At 50.4% G+C, this 17,702-nt stretch overlaps 1 protein-coding gene across 3 annotated transcripts in view; it reads left to right on the plus strand.

The window, feature by feature from the left end:
- The window catches only part of ARHGAP39 (Rho GTPase activating protein 39), a 121,054-nt gene that overhangs the window by 67,961 nt on the left and 35,391 nt on the right, over positions 1-17,702 (plus strand). For all 3 annotated transcript variants that reach the window (XM_077189802.1, XM_077189792.1, XM_077189797.1), the window contains exons 2-3: positions 849-1,280; positions 14,906-14,986. In XM_077189802.1, the coding sequence (XP_077045917.1) occupies positions 849-1,280; positions 14,906-14,986 (513 nt within the window). The remainder of the gene's footprint in view (positions 1-848; positions 1,281-14,905; positions 14,987-17,702) is intronic.

Consider the following 17,702-nt stretch of genomic DNA (forward strand, 5'->3'; position numbering starts at 1 on the left):
CGGAAGGAAGAGCTGAGCAGTCGCTCTTCTCCATCCCGCGCTCGCGTCCAATCATGGAATCATTGGGTGGTTGGGGTTGGGCGGGACCTTGGTTGATGCTTCCCCTCTCTCCTTGTTTTTTTCCAGAGTGGAATGGGTGGGAATCAAGTCTTGGACATGGGAGATTCAGTGGGGGTGCAAGGAAGAGTTGAGCAGTCGCTCTTCTCCATCCCGCGCTCGTGTCCAATCACAAAATCATTGGGTGGCTTGGGTGACCTTCCAAGGTCTCTGGGTTGACGTTTCCCTTCTCTCCCTGTCCTTTTCCAGCCTGGAATGGGTGGGATTTGTCAAGTCTTGGACATGGAATATTGGATGGGGGTGGAAGGAAAAGCTGAGCAGTCGCTCATCTCCATCCCTTGCTGGCGTCAAACCACGGAACCATCAGACCTTGGGTGACCTTCCAAGGTCACTCGGTTGACGTTTCCCTTCTCTCCCTGTCCTTTTCCCGGCTGGAATGGGTGGGAATCATTGAGTCTTGGACACGGGAGATTCAATGGGGATGGAAGGAAGAGCTGAGCAGTCGCTCATCTCCATCCCACACTTGCGTCCAATCATGGAATCATCGGGTGGTTGGGGTTGGGCAGGATGATGGGCTTGGTTGATGCTTCCCCTCTCTCCTTGCTTTATTCCAGAGTGGAATGGGTGGGAATCATTGAGTCTTGGACACGGGAGATTCAATGGGGATGGAAGGAAGAGTTGAGCAGTCGTTCATCTCCATCCCTTGCTTGTGTCAAACCACAGAACCACCTTGGGTGACCTTCCAAGGTCACTCGGTTGACGTTTCCCTTCTCTCCCTGTCCTTTCCCCAGGCTGGAATGGGTGGAAATCATCGAGCCTCGGACCCGGGAGCGCATGTACGCCAACCTGATCACGGGGGAGTGCGTGTGGGACCCGCCCGCCGGCGTGCGGATCAAGCGCACCAATGAGAACCAGTGGTGGGAGCTCTTCGACCCCAACACCTCGCGCTTCTACTACTACAATGCCACCACGCAGAGGACGGTGTGGCACCGTCCCCAGAACTGCGACATCATCCCGCTGGCCAAGCTGCAGACGCTGAAGCAGAACACGGAGTCGCCGCGGGCCTCCACGGAAAACAGCCCCGGCAGGAGCAGCAATGTCAGCAGGGAGGGAAGCACCAGCTCGTCCTTGGAGCAGGAGCTGGAGGGCAGCGAGAAGGTGCAGGAGCAGCGCCCGAGCCGCCAGCCCAGCCAGTATTCCGTGGTGAAGGAGGAAACGGAAAGGTAAAGGTGGGATGGGGCGGGAGAAGGTCGGGAATTTCCAGTGCTGGTGGTGTCCAAGAGCAAAATCCCGCAGGTCTTGGGCAAAGATGGTTTGTGGTTGGTTGCTCATGCTTGACCCCTGGTGGGTCTCCACTGAGTTGGATCCTCAAAAAAACGAGGAGAAAGAGGGAAAAACATCAGGATAGGTGTTCCTGGTGGGAAGGTTCCCTAAAGGAATAATTTGTCATCCTCTTGGAATTCGTTTTTAGGATTGGAAATTTGGGTTTAGAGCCCAGGCGGGAGAAAATCAGGAATTTCCAGTGCTGGTGGTCTCCAAGAGCAAAATCCCGCAGGTCTTGGGTAAAGACCTGGGTTTGTGGTTGGTTCCTCATCCCTGGTGGGTCTCCACTGAGTTGGATCCTCCAAAAAACGATGTGGAAGAGGGAAAAACATCAGTAAAAAGGTGTTTCCTCACCTTAGGGGTATTTTAGGTATTCCCGGCAGGAGGGTTCCCTAAAGGAATAATTTCTCATCCTCTTGAAATTTGTTTTTTGGATTGGAAGTTCGGGTTTAGATCCCGGGCGGGAGAAACTCAGGAATTTCCAGTGCTGGTGGTGTCCAAGAGCAAAATCCCGCAGGTCTTGGGTAAAGACCTGGGTTTGTGGTTGGTTGCTCATGCTTGAGCCCTGGTGGGTCTCACTGAGTTGGATCCTCCAAAAAACGAGGAGGAAGAGGGAAAAACATCAGGAAAAAGGTGTTCCCCCACCTTAGGGGTGTTTTAGGTGTTCCTGGCGGGAAGGTTCCCTAAAGGAATAATTTCTCGTCCTCTTGGAATTCGTTTTTAGGGTTGGAAATTCGGGTTTAGAGCCCGGGTGGGAGAAAATCGGGAATTTCCAGTGCTGGTGATCTCCAAGAGCAAAATCCCGCAGGTCTTGGGCAAAGACCTGGGTTTGTGGTTGGTTTGTGGTTGGTTGACCCCTGGTGGGTCTCACTGAGTTGGATCCTCCTCAAAACGAGGAGGAAGAGGGAAAAACATCAGGATAGGTGTTCCTGGTGGGAAGTTTCCCTAAAGGAATAATTTGTCGTCCTCTTGAAACTCATTTTTAGGATTGGAAATTTGGGTTTAGAGCCTGGGCGGGAGAAAATCGGGAATTTCCAGTGCTGGTGGTGTCCAGGAGCAAAATCCCGCAGGTCTTGGGTAAAGATGGTTTGTGGTTGGTTCCTCATCCCTGGTGGGTCTCCACTGAGTTGGATCCTCCACAAAACGAGGAGGAAGAGGCAAAAACATCAGGAAAAGGTGTTTCCCCAGCTTAGGGGTATTTTAGGTGTTCCCTGCGGGAAGTTTCCCTAAAGGAATAATTTGTCGTCCTCTTGGAATTCGTTTTTAGGGTTGGAAATTTGGGTTTGGAGCCTGGGCGGGAGAAAATCGGGAATTTCCAGTGCTGGTGGTGTCCAAGAGCAAAATCCCGCAGGTCTTGGGTAAAGATGGTTTGTGGTTGGCTCCTCATCCCTGGTGGGTCTCCACTGACTTGGATCCTCCAAAAAACGAGGAGGAAGAGGGAAAAACATCAGGAAAAAGCTGTTTCCTCACCTTAGGGGTATTTTAGGTATTCCCGGCAGGAGGGTTCCCTAAAGGAATAATTTCTCATCCTCTTGAAATTTGTTTTTTGGATTGGAAGTTCGGGTTTAGATCCCGGGCGGGAGAAAATCGGGAATTTCCAGTGCTGGTGGTGTCCAAGAGCAAAATCCCGCAGGTCTTGGGCAAATACCTGGGTTTGTGGTTGGTTGCTCATGCTTGACCCTGGTGGGTCTCCACTGAGTTGGATCCTCAAAAAAACGAGGAGGAAGAAGGAAAAACATCAGGAAAAGGTGTTCCCCCACCTTAGGGGTGTTTTAGGTATTCCCGGCAGGAGGGTTCCCTAAAGGAATAATTTCTCATCCTCTTGAAATTTGTTTTTTGGATTGGAAGTTCGGGTTTAGATCCCGGGCAGGAGAAACTCAGGAATTTCCAGTGCTGGTGGTGTCCAAGAGCAAAATCCCACAGGTCTTGGGTAAAGACCTGGGTTTGTGGTTGGTTCCTCATGCCTGGTGGGTCTCCACTGAGTTGGATCCTCCAAAAAACGAGGAGGAATAGGCAAAAACATCAGGAAAAGGTGTTTCCCCAGGTTAGGGGTGTTTTAGGTGTTCCCGGCAGGAAGTTTCCCTAAAGGAATAATTTCTCATCCTCTTGGAATTCTTTTTTAAGATTGGAAATTCAGGTTTAGAGCTTCCTGGCATGGTTGTAAATGATTTCCCTGGATAGGATCTCCCTGAGGAGCTGGGATGATTCACGCCATGACCCCAGCCTGTCCCACAGGTCTGGGGAGCTCCTGGCAGGGAGGATTTCCCTCGGGAAGGAGAAGGGAGCCGGCGCTCCATTCCCAAGGACAGCGTCTGGAGACATCCGCGCCGCTCCTCCGCTGTCCTTTCATCTCTTGTGGATTAAAAGCTGCAAATCTCGGAATCGCGGAAGGGTTTGGGTTGGAAAGGAGCTTTAAAATCCATCTTTTCCCACCTCCTCCGCCTCCCACCATCCCAGCCTCACTTGGGACAATTCCAGGGATTTGGAGCAGCAGCGGCTTTTCTGGGAGTCCTGAGGCGGGGTCGTTAATTAATGCGTTTGTCTTCCCTTAATTGATGCTTTTGGCCACGTTCAGGACCCGGCCAGGTTGAGGAGACCAATCCAGGGCGGAATTCCCGTTCCCAGCTCCTGCTGCCAGGAAACTGTGGCTGGATGGGAGCGGGAATTCCCGGCTTGGCAGGTGCTTCCATGTGGGACACGCGAGGCTCCGCCTTCCCCAGGTGCCGGGAGAGGCTCTGATGGAATCTCTGGGCCTGGGAATGAGGGGGGATCCTCCTGGAGCAGGGGGATTTTGGGAATGGAGATCGGGATTTGGGGCCATTCGCTGCAGGCGGATGTGGAATCACGGAGTCGTGGAATTGCAGAATCAGGGAATGGGATGGGATGGGATGGAAGAGGCCTGGGAGATGATGGAATTTCAGCCTTTTCCATGGGCAGGGACACCTTCCACCGTCCCAGGTTGTTCCAAGCCCCATCCAACCTGGCCTGGGACGTTTCCAGGGATCCAGGAACAGCCACAGATTCTCTGGGAATTCCATCCCAGCCCCTCACCACCCTCCCAGCCAGGAATTCCTTCCCAAAAATCCCATCCATCCCTGCCCTCTGGCAGTGGGAAGCCATTCCCTGTGTCCTGTCCCTCCATCCCTTTTCCCAAATCCCTCTCCAGCTCTCCTGGATCCCTTCAGGCACTGGAAAGGGGCTCCAAGGTCTCCTTGGAGCCTTTTCCAGGCTGGACATTCCCAGCTCTCCCAGCCCCTCTCCAGCCCTTGGAACGTCTCCGTGGCCTCCTCTGGAATTGCTCCAGCAGCTCCACGTCCTCCTGGTGTTGGATCCTGGAGCTGGGTGCAGAATTCCAGGTGGGATCTCCCCTGAGCAGGGCAGAGGGGCAGAATTCCCTCCTTTTTCCTGGTGGGAAATGAGCCCAGGAGATGTCGATGGAGCAGGATCCCATTCCCAAAGCGGCGTGAGGGGTTAACAGGGACCTGGGGATGGATTTTAAATTCCCTGGGATTTGCTGCAAGAACAGGGGTGGGATCAGGAATTTCCTGGCAAAAGGATCATTCCCAAAATGGAATGCAGGAATTTCCTGGGAAAAGGATCATTCCCAAGGTGGGACCAGGAATTTCCTGGCAAAAGGATCATTCCCAAAGTGGAATGCAGGAGTTTCCTGGCAAAAGGATCATTCTCGAGGTGGGACCAGGAATTTCCTGGGAAAAGGATCATTCCCAAGGTGGAATGCAAGAATTTCCTGGGAAAAGGATCATTCCCAAGGTGGGATCAGGAATTTCCTGGCAAAAGGATCATTCCCGAGGTGAGATCAGGAATTTCCTGGGGAAAGGATCATTCCGGAGGTGGGACCAGGAATTTCCTGGGGAAAGGATCATTCCCAAAATGGAATGCAGGAATTTCCTGGGAAAAGGATCATTCCCGAGGTGGGATCAGGAATTTCCTGGGAAAAGGATCATTCCCAAAATGGGATCAGAAGTTTCCTGCGAAAAGGATCATTCCTGGAGATTGAGATCAGGAATTTCCTGGGGAAAGGATCATTCCCAAAATGGGATCAGGAATTTCTCGGCAAAAGGATCATTCCCGAGGTGGGATGCAGGAATTTCTTGGGAAAAGGATCATTCCCAAGGTGAGATCAGGAATTTCTTGGGAAAAGGATCATTCCCGAGGTGGGATGCAGGAATTTCTTGGGAAAAGGATCATTCCCGAGGTGGGATCAGGAATTTCCTGGGAAAAGGATCATTCCCAAGCTGGAATGCAGGAATTTCCTGGGAAAAGGATCATTCCCGAGGTGGGATCAGGAATTTCTTGGGAAAAGGATCATTCCCGAGGTGAGATCAGGAATTTCTCGGGAAAAGGATCATTCCTGAGGTGGGATGCAGGAATTTCTTGGGAAAAGGATCATTCCCAAGCTGGGATCAGCAGCTCTCTGGGGGGATTCCCACATGGGATCCGATTCCCACATCACGGACACTCCAGGTCACGAATTCCTTGGTGTCCTGCACCAACACATTCCCTGTTCCCGTTATGGGATGCAAATCTGCTGGATCAGCTTGGAGGAGGGCAGGATCCTCAAATAAAAATGGTTAATCCCTGGAAATCTCCTGGAAGGGAAAAGGAATTCAGGAAAAGGAATTCAGGAAAAGGAACCCTTGGCTGGGTTTGGCCAATGGGAGGCTGTGTCCTCAAATCTCCAGGAATTCCAGGTCTTGGCCATTCCAGGGATTGGGATTGAGCAGATCCTGGGTCCTGGAGCTTTAAAAATTCGTTAATTTTTATAATTTTTTTTAAATTTAGACGCCACTAGAGGGAGCAGAAATTCCCGCTGACTGGAATTTCCAGCTGCATCCCATCCAAACCATGGCTGCATCCCACCCTTGATCCAAATATCATGGCTGGAAAAAAAAAAAAACATTCCTGCATTTTCCCCATTCCTGCATTTTCCCCATTCCTGCACATTTTCCCCATTCCTGCATTTTCCCTATCCCGGGAAGTGTCCAAGGCCAGGTTGGAAGGGGCTTGGAGCAACCTGGGATAGCAGAAGCTGTCCCTGCGTAATTCCATTGTCTTGAAGGTCCCTTCCAACCCCAACCATTCCACGATTCCATGAAATTCCATGAAAGATTCCCAGATCCCGGTCGGGTTTCTCGCGGGGGATCCGCAGCTGGGGAGGAGCTCTGGAGGTTTCCTGATGGAACCTCCCGGTCCGGGTTCCATCCCAGGAAATCTCATTTAAAGGTTTCTGGATAAGCTCGGCTCATCTGGTCGGAAAAGGGAATTTGGGATGAGTGGGGAAGTTTTTATTGGAATCCGCACCCGGGGCCTCCCTTAAAATTTAGGATTTAGGAACCAGGGCACCTCTGGATTTGGCTGGAGGCCTCTCCCAATCCATTCCTCACATCCATGGGGATGTCCCATCCCGCCCGTGCGGGTCAGCCCTTGGAATCCACAGGGAATTTGCTGTTCCTGGATCCCGCCGGAATTGCCTCACGCTTCCACAGTGTGGAAGTTCCAATGAGCATCCGGATCCAGCTCTGGAATCAGCCCCGGGATATCAGCGGCAGCTCCGTCCTGGTGGCCAGCAGAGCCTTCCCGGAGAGATTTCCCAGCTTTTCCACGGAGTTTTCCACGCTTGTCCTGAAGTGTTGGGGGCTTTTCTCCGGAGCGTGACTTGACAGCCGTGAAATCTCGGAGCGGGAGCGTCGGCCGGATTTTCCCGTGTCGGGATTTTCCGCACCGTCGGAAAGCGTCCGAGGTTACTGGCTTGAAATCCTTGGAGGAGGCGCCAGGCAAGGGAAAAAGAAGCCTTTTCCATGGAAAACTGGGCCTTGCCGCTGCTTCTCCAAGGAGGAATTCCGAGGGGAAGCTTGAAGGACAAGGAAGTGGATTTTGGACCGCCTGGAGGGTTTTCCTTGGACGGAAACGCAGGAATTTTGGGATGCGAGGAGCCTTCACCCGGATCTCATCTGCCGGGAAGTTGTGCCCGAGTTATTCCTCAGGATTCCCACTTTTTTTTTTTTTTTTGCACGTCCCGGTTCCGAAGGCGCCGGGATATCGGAGATCAAACACAGCATTTAAATCTTCCCGGATTATCCAAGGGAAATTCGCTCAAAAACCAATCCCTGGAATGCGCCCGCTGCAGATCTCTGGGATCAACATCCACCCCCTTTCCAGGCAGCAGCCGTTTCCCGACTCCAAAAAATCCCAAAAAAAGCAGATTTGTGGAATGAAGGATGCCTCAAATCTTTGAAACGCCCAATTTGAGCGTCCCACGAGTTTTCCTTGGAATCCTCTCCATTCATTTCCTTTTCCAGGAGGCGCCGGGAAGAGCCTGGAGGTGCCCGGGTTTGGGAAACGGCGGGATCAGGGACACGAATCCCTGCAGCGCCTGCTGCCCAAGGGTTTTCCAGGTCCTGGCAGGGATTCCCAACCTTTCCCCCCAGGATGAGAGGGAAGAGAAACCGAGGACTTGGAGTTGCTCCGGAAAACGGCGCGGGAAGACCGAGGCATGGAGAAGATCCTCAGGAGTTTCCTTCCCAGGGTCCTGCCGCCAGCAGGAGCTTAAGGCTTGGAATTCTGGGCTTCCCTTCATCCAAACGTTGGATTTTCCCAGCTGGGTGAGGTCTCCCGGTGTGAGGAGCCAGGAGGAGCCTTGGGAGAGCTGGGAATGTTCATCCTGGAAAAGGATCCAGGGAAACCTCGGAGCCGCTTCCAGAGCCTGAAGGGATCCAGGAGAGCTGGAGAGGGACAAAGGGATGGAGGGACAGGACACAGGGAATGGCTTCCCGCATCCAGAGGGCAGGGATGGGTGGGATTTTGGGAAGGAATTCCTGGCTGGGAGGGTGGTGAGGGGCTGGGATGGAATTCCCAGAGAAGCTGTGGCTGCCCCTGGATCCTTGGAATTGTCCAAGGCCAGGTTGGAGCAACCTGGGATCGGGATTTTCCCTTCCAGCCCAAACCACGGGCTGGGCATTTGATGAAGTTTTTCTGTGTAACTTCCATGAAATTCCCACAATTTGATGAAGTTTTTGTTCCAATAAGGAACAAAAGAAGAAAAAAAAACCAAAAAAAAAAAAAAGAAGGAAATTTTTTTCATCCTGGAAATGTTGATCCCGTTGAAATTCCCACCCGGATCCGGATCCACCCCCAAACCTGCCCCGTCCCTCCCATCCCTTAAGGACAAAGAGGATGGCCGGGAATTTCTCCGTCTTTCCAATCCCCGGTGCTGTGGGAACCTCCTCATATCCCATCCCATTCCCAGACCGCGGCATTCCCCCGGAAACCCAAACCCTCCTCTTCCCGGTGCTTCATCCACGGCGTGGGGGCCGGGAAATCCAGCACGGGCTCCCTCCTGCCCTCGGAGCGCAATTCCATGGTTTTGGAGGCCCCTTCCAACCCCAACCATTCCATGAGATTCCACGAGATTCCATGAGATCCCGCGGTTCCCGGATCCCGGTTGGGTTTCTTGCGGAAGATCCGCAGCTGGGGATGGAGGAGCTCGGGAGGTTTCCTGATGGAATCTCCCGGTCCAGGTCCCATCCCAGGGAATCTCGTTTAAAGATTTCTGGATAAGCTCGGCTCACCTGGTCGGAAAAGGGAATTTGGGATGAGTGGGGAAGTTTTTATTGGAATCCGCACCCGGGGCCTCCCTTAAAATTCAGGATTTAGGAACCAGAGCACCTCCGGATTTGGCTGGAGATGAATCCAGCTCTGGATGGGAATGTTGGATGGGAATGCTTGGAATTCTTGGAATTTTTGCAATTCAGATTTTTTTTTTTTTTCCCTCCCTTTTATTTGCTGCCCGTGCCAACAAATTCCTGTTTTTTTCCGGTTCCATAACCCTTGGGACAACTTTCCCAAAATCCCAGGTTTGCTCCAAGCCCCACCCAAGCTGGCCTTGGACGTTTCCAAGGACGGGGCATCCACAGTTTTTTCCGGGAATTCCATTCCAGCGTTTGCTTTGCTTTTTCCCGTTTTTTCCATCTGTTGGACAATCCCTGGATGATCCGAGGATCCTCGTCCTCCAGGACACGGAATCATCTCCTCTTTCCACCCTTCTGGAACCCGCGACGAGGAGCCGGATCCGTCCCAGCTGAGTTCTCCTGGAGATTTTTTGGGAAATTTAAGGAATCGCCTGGAAATTCCCCGGCTTCGGCCTCTTCCCCTGGTTCCAGGAGATCCTCAGTTTCCCGAATTGCGGGGAAGGATCCCAAATTCAGTCTTCCAATGGTTTTTATTTTTCGGTGGTGTTTCATCCCTGGTTTTGGTTTATTCCTGCCCATTTCACAGCAAGAATTCCATCTCCGAGTGACGCTGGGCATCCCAATCCACGGCAAAGGGGTCGGAATTCCGTGCTCTTCGAGGCCCCTTCCCACAACTTTGGGTTGCTCCTAAACCTGGCCTGGGACACTTCCAGGGGACGGTGGGGCATTGCTGGAAAATCCTTTGATGAGATCTCCCAGAATTCCCAAATTTATCCCAGAGATTTGATTTCTCCCCCGCGGGAGATTTTCCTAACTCCGAAATTCCTTTGGCTTCAACTTCCTGTCCCCTTCTCTGACAGTGCCCGGTCCCATCCCACCCGTCCGGGTGAGTTTTCCCATGGAATTAAAGGCCGGAAAAGACTTCCAAGATCCTCAAATCCACTTTCCAGGCTCCTTCCTTCATCCCCGTTCCCTCCCCACCATCCTTGAGTTTATTGAGAACTCCCCCCCGGGGGATGGAATTATCCGAGGAAATATTTGGGGATGAGCAGTGGAAAACACATTCCCGGCACAACCCGAGCAAGACCGGGCTCCTCTTCCTCATTCCATCCTCAAAATATTTCCCAGGAAAAAAAACCAAACAAAACAAAAAAGAAAAATCTCATTTTTGGCATTTTTTGCTCCGAGCCGGGGGTGGAAATCGTGACCCGAAGCTTTTTTTTTTTAATATCCTTTCCTCGAATCCCCCCGGATTAGGGCGGATATTCCGGATATTCCACTAATTCCCCCCCCCCCCCCCGGAGCGCTTGCGTCGGGCCCCGAAATTCCGGTTGCGTAATTCCCAAGGAAACCCCCCTGGAAGTTTTGCCGGAATTGAGGGCACGAGGGGCGGCGATTGAAGCCCCGAGGATTCGGAGCCGGGATTTCGTTTCTATTCCTGGCTCGGGAATGCCGCCCTGTCCTAGGCAAATGGGGAAAAAAAACCCCAAAAACTGCTGGATTTGTTTGATTTTTTAAAAAGAAAAAAAATTCCCAGGATAAATTTCTGCCGGTGCCGGAGGATTTGGGTAAGACGCGGTTTAGGGAAAATTAATTTTATTGGCGTGAAGGGCACGTTGGTCGGCGGGAAATCTCCTTAATTATGGGAAAAATCGCGTTAGTTATTGGAAAATCACCTTAATTAGTGGAAAATCACCTTAATTAGTGGAAAATCGCCTTTTTCGTTGGAGAATCGCGCTTATTGACGAAACGTCGTCTTCGTTACCGGAAAATTGTTTTTTATCAGTGGAAATTGCCTTAATTGTTGGGAAATCACCTTAATTATTGGAAAATCACACTCGTTAATGAAAAATCGTCTTCGTTAATGAAAAATCATCTTAATTACTGCAAAATCACCTTAATTGCTGGGGAAATCACCTTAATTAGTGGAAAATCACCCTTATTAGTGGAAAATCACCTTTTTCATTGGAAAATCACACAATAATGGAAAATCATCACGATTACTGGAAAATCTCCTAAATTATTGGAAAACCACACTCATTAATGAAAAATCGTCTTCGTTAATGAAAAATCATCTTAATTACTGCAAAATGACCTTAATTGCTGGGAAAATCACCTTAATTATTGGAAAATCACCCTTATTAGAGGAAAATCACCTTTTTCATTGGAAAATCACCCTTATTACTGGAAAATTGGAAAAAACTTTTTTAATTGGAAAATCACCCTAATTATTGGAAAATCACCTTTATTAGTGGAAAATCACATTTTTCATTGGAAAATCACCTTCATTACTGGAAAATCACTTTTTTCATTGGAAATCACCTTAATTATTGGGAAATGACCTTAATTAGTGGAAAATCACACTTATTAATGGAAAATCATCTTGATTACTGGAAAGTCACCTTAATTATTGGGAAAACACCTTTATTATTGGTAAATCACCCTAATTATTGGAAAATCACCTTTTTCATTGGAAAATCACCCTTATTACTGGAAAATCACCTTCATTACTGGAAAATCAGTTTTTTCCATTGGAAATCACCTTAATTACTGCAAAATAACTTTTTTTAATTGGAAATCACCTTAATTATTGGAATTTTTTTTTTATTGGAAAATCACCCTGATTTTTGGAAAACCACCCTCATTAGGGTGAAATTTTCCTTATTAGTGGAAAATCACCTTTTTCATTGGAAAATCACACTTATTAATTAATGAAAAATCATCTTCATCACCAGAAAATCACTTTTTTACATTGGAAATTATCTTAATTATTGGAAAATAACTTTTTAAATTGGAAAATCACCTTAATTATTGGAAAATCACTTTTTTATTGAAAATAACCTTATTTTTTGGAAAATCACCTTTATTTGGGCTTTTAATTATTCCCAAAAACTCGGCTCATCCCGGGAAAGCGAGCGCATCCTTGGGAGCGTGCAACCGCGCGGATCCCCGTGGAAATTCCCTGCCCAGCTCCCCGCCGTTGGGAATATTTGGGATGGATTCACTCGTCCATCAACTCCAAACCTCGTCAGGGAGGGACAGGAGGAGTCCTGGAGCTCGTTTGGACGGGGATTAATTAACGCGGACGGGAAACGGAACAGCGGGAAAAATGATGGATGGAAACCAAGCCGTGGCTCCGATGGATTGGGAAGATCTCGGAAGCGACAACTCCAAAAAATCCCAGGAAAAATCCACCCATTTTGGGATGAGCCAAAATAAGGGATGGGGGAGCGTGATGCTGGCACCTGGAATAGAAACCTGGGGTCCAGAGGAGCGGGAATTCCGTCCTGGAGGGGGCTGGAGGAGCTCCTGGTCCATCCAGTGTGGGGAATTCCGGTGTCCATGGGGTTTGACAATCCTGTTTTGGCCATGGCCGGGTTCCGGTGGAGTTTTTAGATGGAAAAACCGACATTCCCACCAGACTTTCCCCCGGGATGCTGCGGTGCTGGATGGGGGTGGAAGCAGATCCACAGGGAAGGACCTTGAGCAGCTCCAGAAATCTCCTGGAATCACGGAATGGTTTGGGTTGGAAGGGACCTTAAAGCCCATCCGCCTTCCCCTATCCCAGCTTGCTCCAGCCTGGCCTTGGACACTTCCAGGGATGGGATCCGTCTGGATTCCGTCATGGATTTGGGGATCCATCAAAATTCCACCATGGATTTGGAGATCCATCTGGATTCCACCATGGATTTGGGCATCCATCTAAATTCTGACATGGATTTGGGAATCCTTCTGAATTCCATCATGGATCTGGGGATCCATCTGGATTCTGCCATGGATTTGGGGATCCATCTAAATTCCACCATGGATGTGGGAATCCATCTGGATTCTGCCATGGATTTGGGGATCCACCTGGATTCCATCATGGATTTGGGGATCCATCTTAATTCTGACACGGATTTGGGGATCCATCTGGATTCCATCATGGACTTGAGGGTCCATCTGGATTCCTCCACGGATTTGGGGATCCATCTGGATTCCATCATGGATTTGGGGATCCATCTGGATTCCATCATGGATTTGGGGATCCATCAAAATTCTGACACGGATTTGGGGATCCTTCTGGATTCCGTCATGGACTTGAGGGTCCATCTGGATTCCTCCACGGATTTGGGGATCCATCTGGATTCTGCCGTGGATTTGGGGATCCATCTAAATTCCACCATGGATTTGGGGATCCATCTAAATTCTGACATGGATTTGGGGATCCATCTGGATTCCTCCATGGACTTGAGCGTCCATCTGGATTCCTCCATGGATTTGAGGATCCATCAAAATTCCACCATGGATTTGGGGATCCATCTGGATTCCTCCATGGACTTGAGCGTCCATCTGGATTCCTCCACGGATTTGAGGATCCATCAAAATTCCACCATGGATTTGGAGATCCATCTGGATTCCGCCATGGATTTGGGGATCCATCCAAATTCTGACACGGATGTGGAGATCCATCTGGATTCCTCCATGGATTTGAGGATCCATCTGGATTCCTCCATGGATGTGAGGATCCATGTAAATTCCACCACGGATTTGGGTACAGCACGGGCATCAGAGGCGATGCCTTTCTCTCTTGGGAATCCTGGAGGAGGAGGAGGAGGAGGAGCAGGAGGAGGAGGAGGAGGAGGAGGAGTTGTTGGAATTCCATTCACACGCGCTGGCGAGGAAAAAGGGATTAAGCAATTCCACGCAGCCGTCCGTAATTCCAGGGCTAAATCCCATTAAAATCGGCTTTGGCAGAAGCTTAATTTTATTGCCTCCTTGCTCCACTAAAATTTTGGAGCTTTATCCTATTAGGAAGATTTTGTTTCTTTTCCCTCTTTTTTTTTTTCCTTCCCGAAACCAACGTCGGATCTGAATTTTATTAACGGCAGAGCCTTAACGAGGGAACGTGGGGGGATTTTAGGGATGGCTTTTTTTGGAATAAAAAATAAAATTATTTCTCCAGGCATTTTCTGGATAAATATTTGCTGTGTTTTCCAAATGGGACCAAATCCGAGCACATTCCCGTCGGGAAAAATGAACATTTTCCTGTGCTCATTTGCAGTGAGATAATGGATAATATTGGAAACACCATGATCAATACCTGGTTTGTTTTTTTTTTGGGAATGGTTGGAGGGTCTTGGCATTGGAAAAGTGCGGAGCCAAAAATACGGATCAAGAGTAGGTTTGATCCTACAGGAGCGGCTTTGAGTCCTTGAATCCCACCAAATCCTTCTTGGACTCCCAAGTTTGAACTCCCAAGTTTTGAATTCCCAATTCTTCACTGAACCCCACCAAGTCCAAAAACCAGTTTGGAAATTCCATCCCAGACTTCCAGACGGGGTTTTTTTCCCCGTGTTTTTCCAAGTGTTGTTTCTCTTGGAGTGGGTTGGTGGCGTGACCACCTCCATCTTCCGGGAACGAGAGCTCTGCACGCTCGGATTTAGATGAAAATGTGGCAAAAATTTGGTTTTGTGGGGATTTTCCTCTTCCCGCATCGGCTCTGGCCGTCCAAGGCTGTGGAAGAGCGGGAGCGGCGCTCGGAAAGGGCGGGATGGAGCCGGGAGATGTTTGGGACCTGCTCAGATGTTTTAAGGGGAAATTTGGTCTTTGAAGGGTTGGAAATGAACCTGGAGACCACGGCCATGGATGGCTCGGTCACCATCCGGCCAACAACTCAAAATAAAAAAAAAATCAGCGACTCCAAGCTCGAGCAGGCCCCGGGAGCAGATCCGGGACAGTTGGATCCCATCCTGATGGGATTCGCCTCCATGAATCCCAGAGGAGACACTGACGCCCCCATTGGTGACTCCTCCTGTGCCATTCCTGTTTTCCAGCTCGTCGCCTTCGGGAGTGTTCGAGAAGGAATACGACATTTACCGGGATTACAGCGCGGAAGGACAGCTCCTGCATTACAGGTAGCCGGAATTTCCCTCCGGGATCGGGGTTGGGACGGGTGGGGCAGTGAGTGTCACGGGTGTTTTATTCCCAGAGGATTTTCCAATCCTTCTCCTCATCCCTTCCCTTCGTGCGTTGCCCTTCAGGTCTTTGTGGAGCTCCAAAAGTCCTCAAGGAACCCAAAAAGTCCTCACTGAACCCCAAAAGTTCTTCTTGAAACACCCTGAGTCCATCTTGGACCCCAAATCCTCATGGAAGGCCCGAAATTCTCACTGAACCCCATGACGTCATTGGTGGGCCCCGGAGATCCTCACTGAACCCCAAACATCCTCACTGAACCCTAAAAATCCTCATTGAACCCCAAACATCCTCACTGAACCCCAAAAATCCTCACTGAACCCCAAGCATCCTCATTGAACCCCAAAAATCCTCACTGAACCCCAAAAATCCTCACTGAACCCCAAAAATCCTTCTCGAGCTCCAAATCCTCACCGAACCCCAAACATCCTCATTGAACCCCAAAAATCCTCATTGAACCCCAAAAATCCTCACTGAACCCCAGAAATCCTCACTGAACCCCAAACATCCTCATTGAACCCCAAAAATCCTCACTGAACCCCAAAAATCCTCATAGAACCCCAAACATCCTCATTGAACCCCAAACATCCTCACTGAACCCCAGAAATCCTCATTGAACCCCAAAAATCCTCACTGAACCCCAAAAATCCTTCTCGAGCTCCAAATCCTCATTGAACCCCAAAAACCCTCATTGAACCCCAAAAATCCTCATTGAACCCCAAAAATCCTCACTGAACCCCAGAAATCCTCACTGAACCCCAAAAATCCTCATTGAACCCCAAACATCCTCACTGAACCCCAAACATCCTCATTGAACCCCAAACATCCTCACTGAACCCCAAACATCCTCACTGAACCCTAAAAATCCTCATTGAACCCCAAAAATCCTCACTGAACCCCAAACATCCTCACTGAACCCCAAAAATCCTCATTGAACCCCAAAAATCCTCACTGAACCCCAAACATCCTCACTGAACCCCAAACATCCTCATTGAACCCCAAAAACCCTTCTCGAGCTCCAAATCCTCACCGAACCCAGTGTCCCGGGCCAGGCTGGACAGGGCTTGGAGAAACCTGGAATGTTGGAATGTTGGAATGTTGGAATGTTGGAATGTTGGAATGTTGGAATGTTGGAATGTTGGAAGGTGTCCCTGCCCTTGGAATGGTTTGGGTGGGACTGGGCGATCTCGGAGCTCCCACCCAAACCCATCCCACGGTTCCGGGATTCCCTTTCCCGCTCACAATCAATCCCAGCGCCAGGAATTCGCCACCAGCTCCGGCGCCAGCCCGTGGCGCTCGCGGGGTTAAACCAAAGCACGTCCGCTCGCGGCTAATTAAGCAAAGCTGCTAATTAGCTCCTTGGCTGGCTGGGGGAAGGGCAGCCAGGGCCGCTCCCTGGGTTTTTGTGGGATTGGGAAGATGGAGGCGTCTCCCGCTGGCGAGTGCGGTGACACTGGAGCTTTTCATTGCCGCCAGCCCAAATCCAAGTTGTCACTGACAAATCCCGCCGGATTCTGGCTCGGCTCCCCCTGCCAATCCCAACCAAGCTTCCCAATTCCCACTCCTCCCTGCCCTTCCTGGGAACGGCACCTGCCCAGCTCCTGGGTGGGATCAGGTTGTCCGTGGATTCATGGAGAACGTTCGGCCGACGAGGATAAAAACCCCGACTCCATCGCTCTCCTGGTTCTCCCTCCTGGAAAGTTTGGATGGGGATTGGGAAGTCTCTGGTTGTCCCAGCACGGAGATGGAGAATTTGGAGCAGGATGGAACCAAACCAGAGCTTCAAAGATCCGTCATGGAGTGGGATGAGCCCTCAAACGCTTCCGCTGGAGCTGCCACAGCTCCCTCGCTTCCAAACCCCTGGAGATTCCGGGATCAGCTGGAGAATCAGGTCTGCGGAGCCAACAGCCTTCCCTGGCCTTCCCAACCCTCTTCTCCTCGAGTCTGGCACTAATTCCAGAGGTTTTTCCCTCTGGGAAATGGCAGAGGGTCACGGGATTGAGCGGCACAACCCATCCGTGGTTCTCTGGTGGGTGGGAAGGCCTGGGGAGCGCCAGGTTCCCGCCTTCCTCCATCCCCTCTGGAAAGGAGAAGCTGGAGAGCTCCCGGATGTTGGGACAAGGTGTGGGATGGAGGTGGCTCGTGGAGAGAAGCCGGAAACCGACGGAGGAATCCCATGGGATTCAGCTGGGATCCCCAGCCATGGAATCACCGCCACCTCCTGGTGGCTCGCCCCAGGAGCTGCAGCGACGCCCTCGGGAGCAAGGAAGGATTTTCCTGCTTCCTTGGAGCTCCCGGCCAACAATTCCTACGGGAGATTTTTCCAGCGTAATGAAGATTAACCGGTGCCATTAAGGGGATGGCGTCGTGCTCCGTCCATCTAGGAATGCTTTTGTGGAATTCTGTCATTCCCAATCCCCGCTCTTAACCCTTTCCCTCTTCATCCCCTCTGGATCTGGGGTCCCCAGAGCTGCTTCATGTCCTCGTTCCGTCGAGGGAGTTGAGCTCCTTGCTAATCCAAAATCAATCAATCAATCAATCAATCAATCTTCCCGTCGGGAAATCTGCTTGTCAGCGGGAGAAATCCCAAATTCCTGTCTTCATCCCATGGCTGGCCAATCAAGGCTGCTCAGACTGGATTTTAGACCAAAAACCTTC

The sequence above is a fragment of the Agelaius phoeniceus genome, chromosome 1 (assembly GCF_051311805.1).
Source record: "Agelaius phoeniceus isolate bAgePho1 chromosome 1, bAgePho1.hap1, whole genome shotgun sequence".
NCBI classification, from domain to species: domain Eukaryota; kingdom Metazoa; phylum Chordata; class Aves; order Passeriformes; family Icteridae; genus Agelaius; species Agelaius phoeniceus.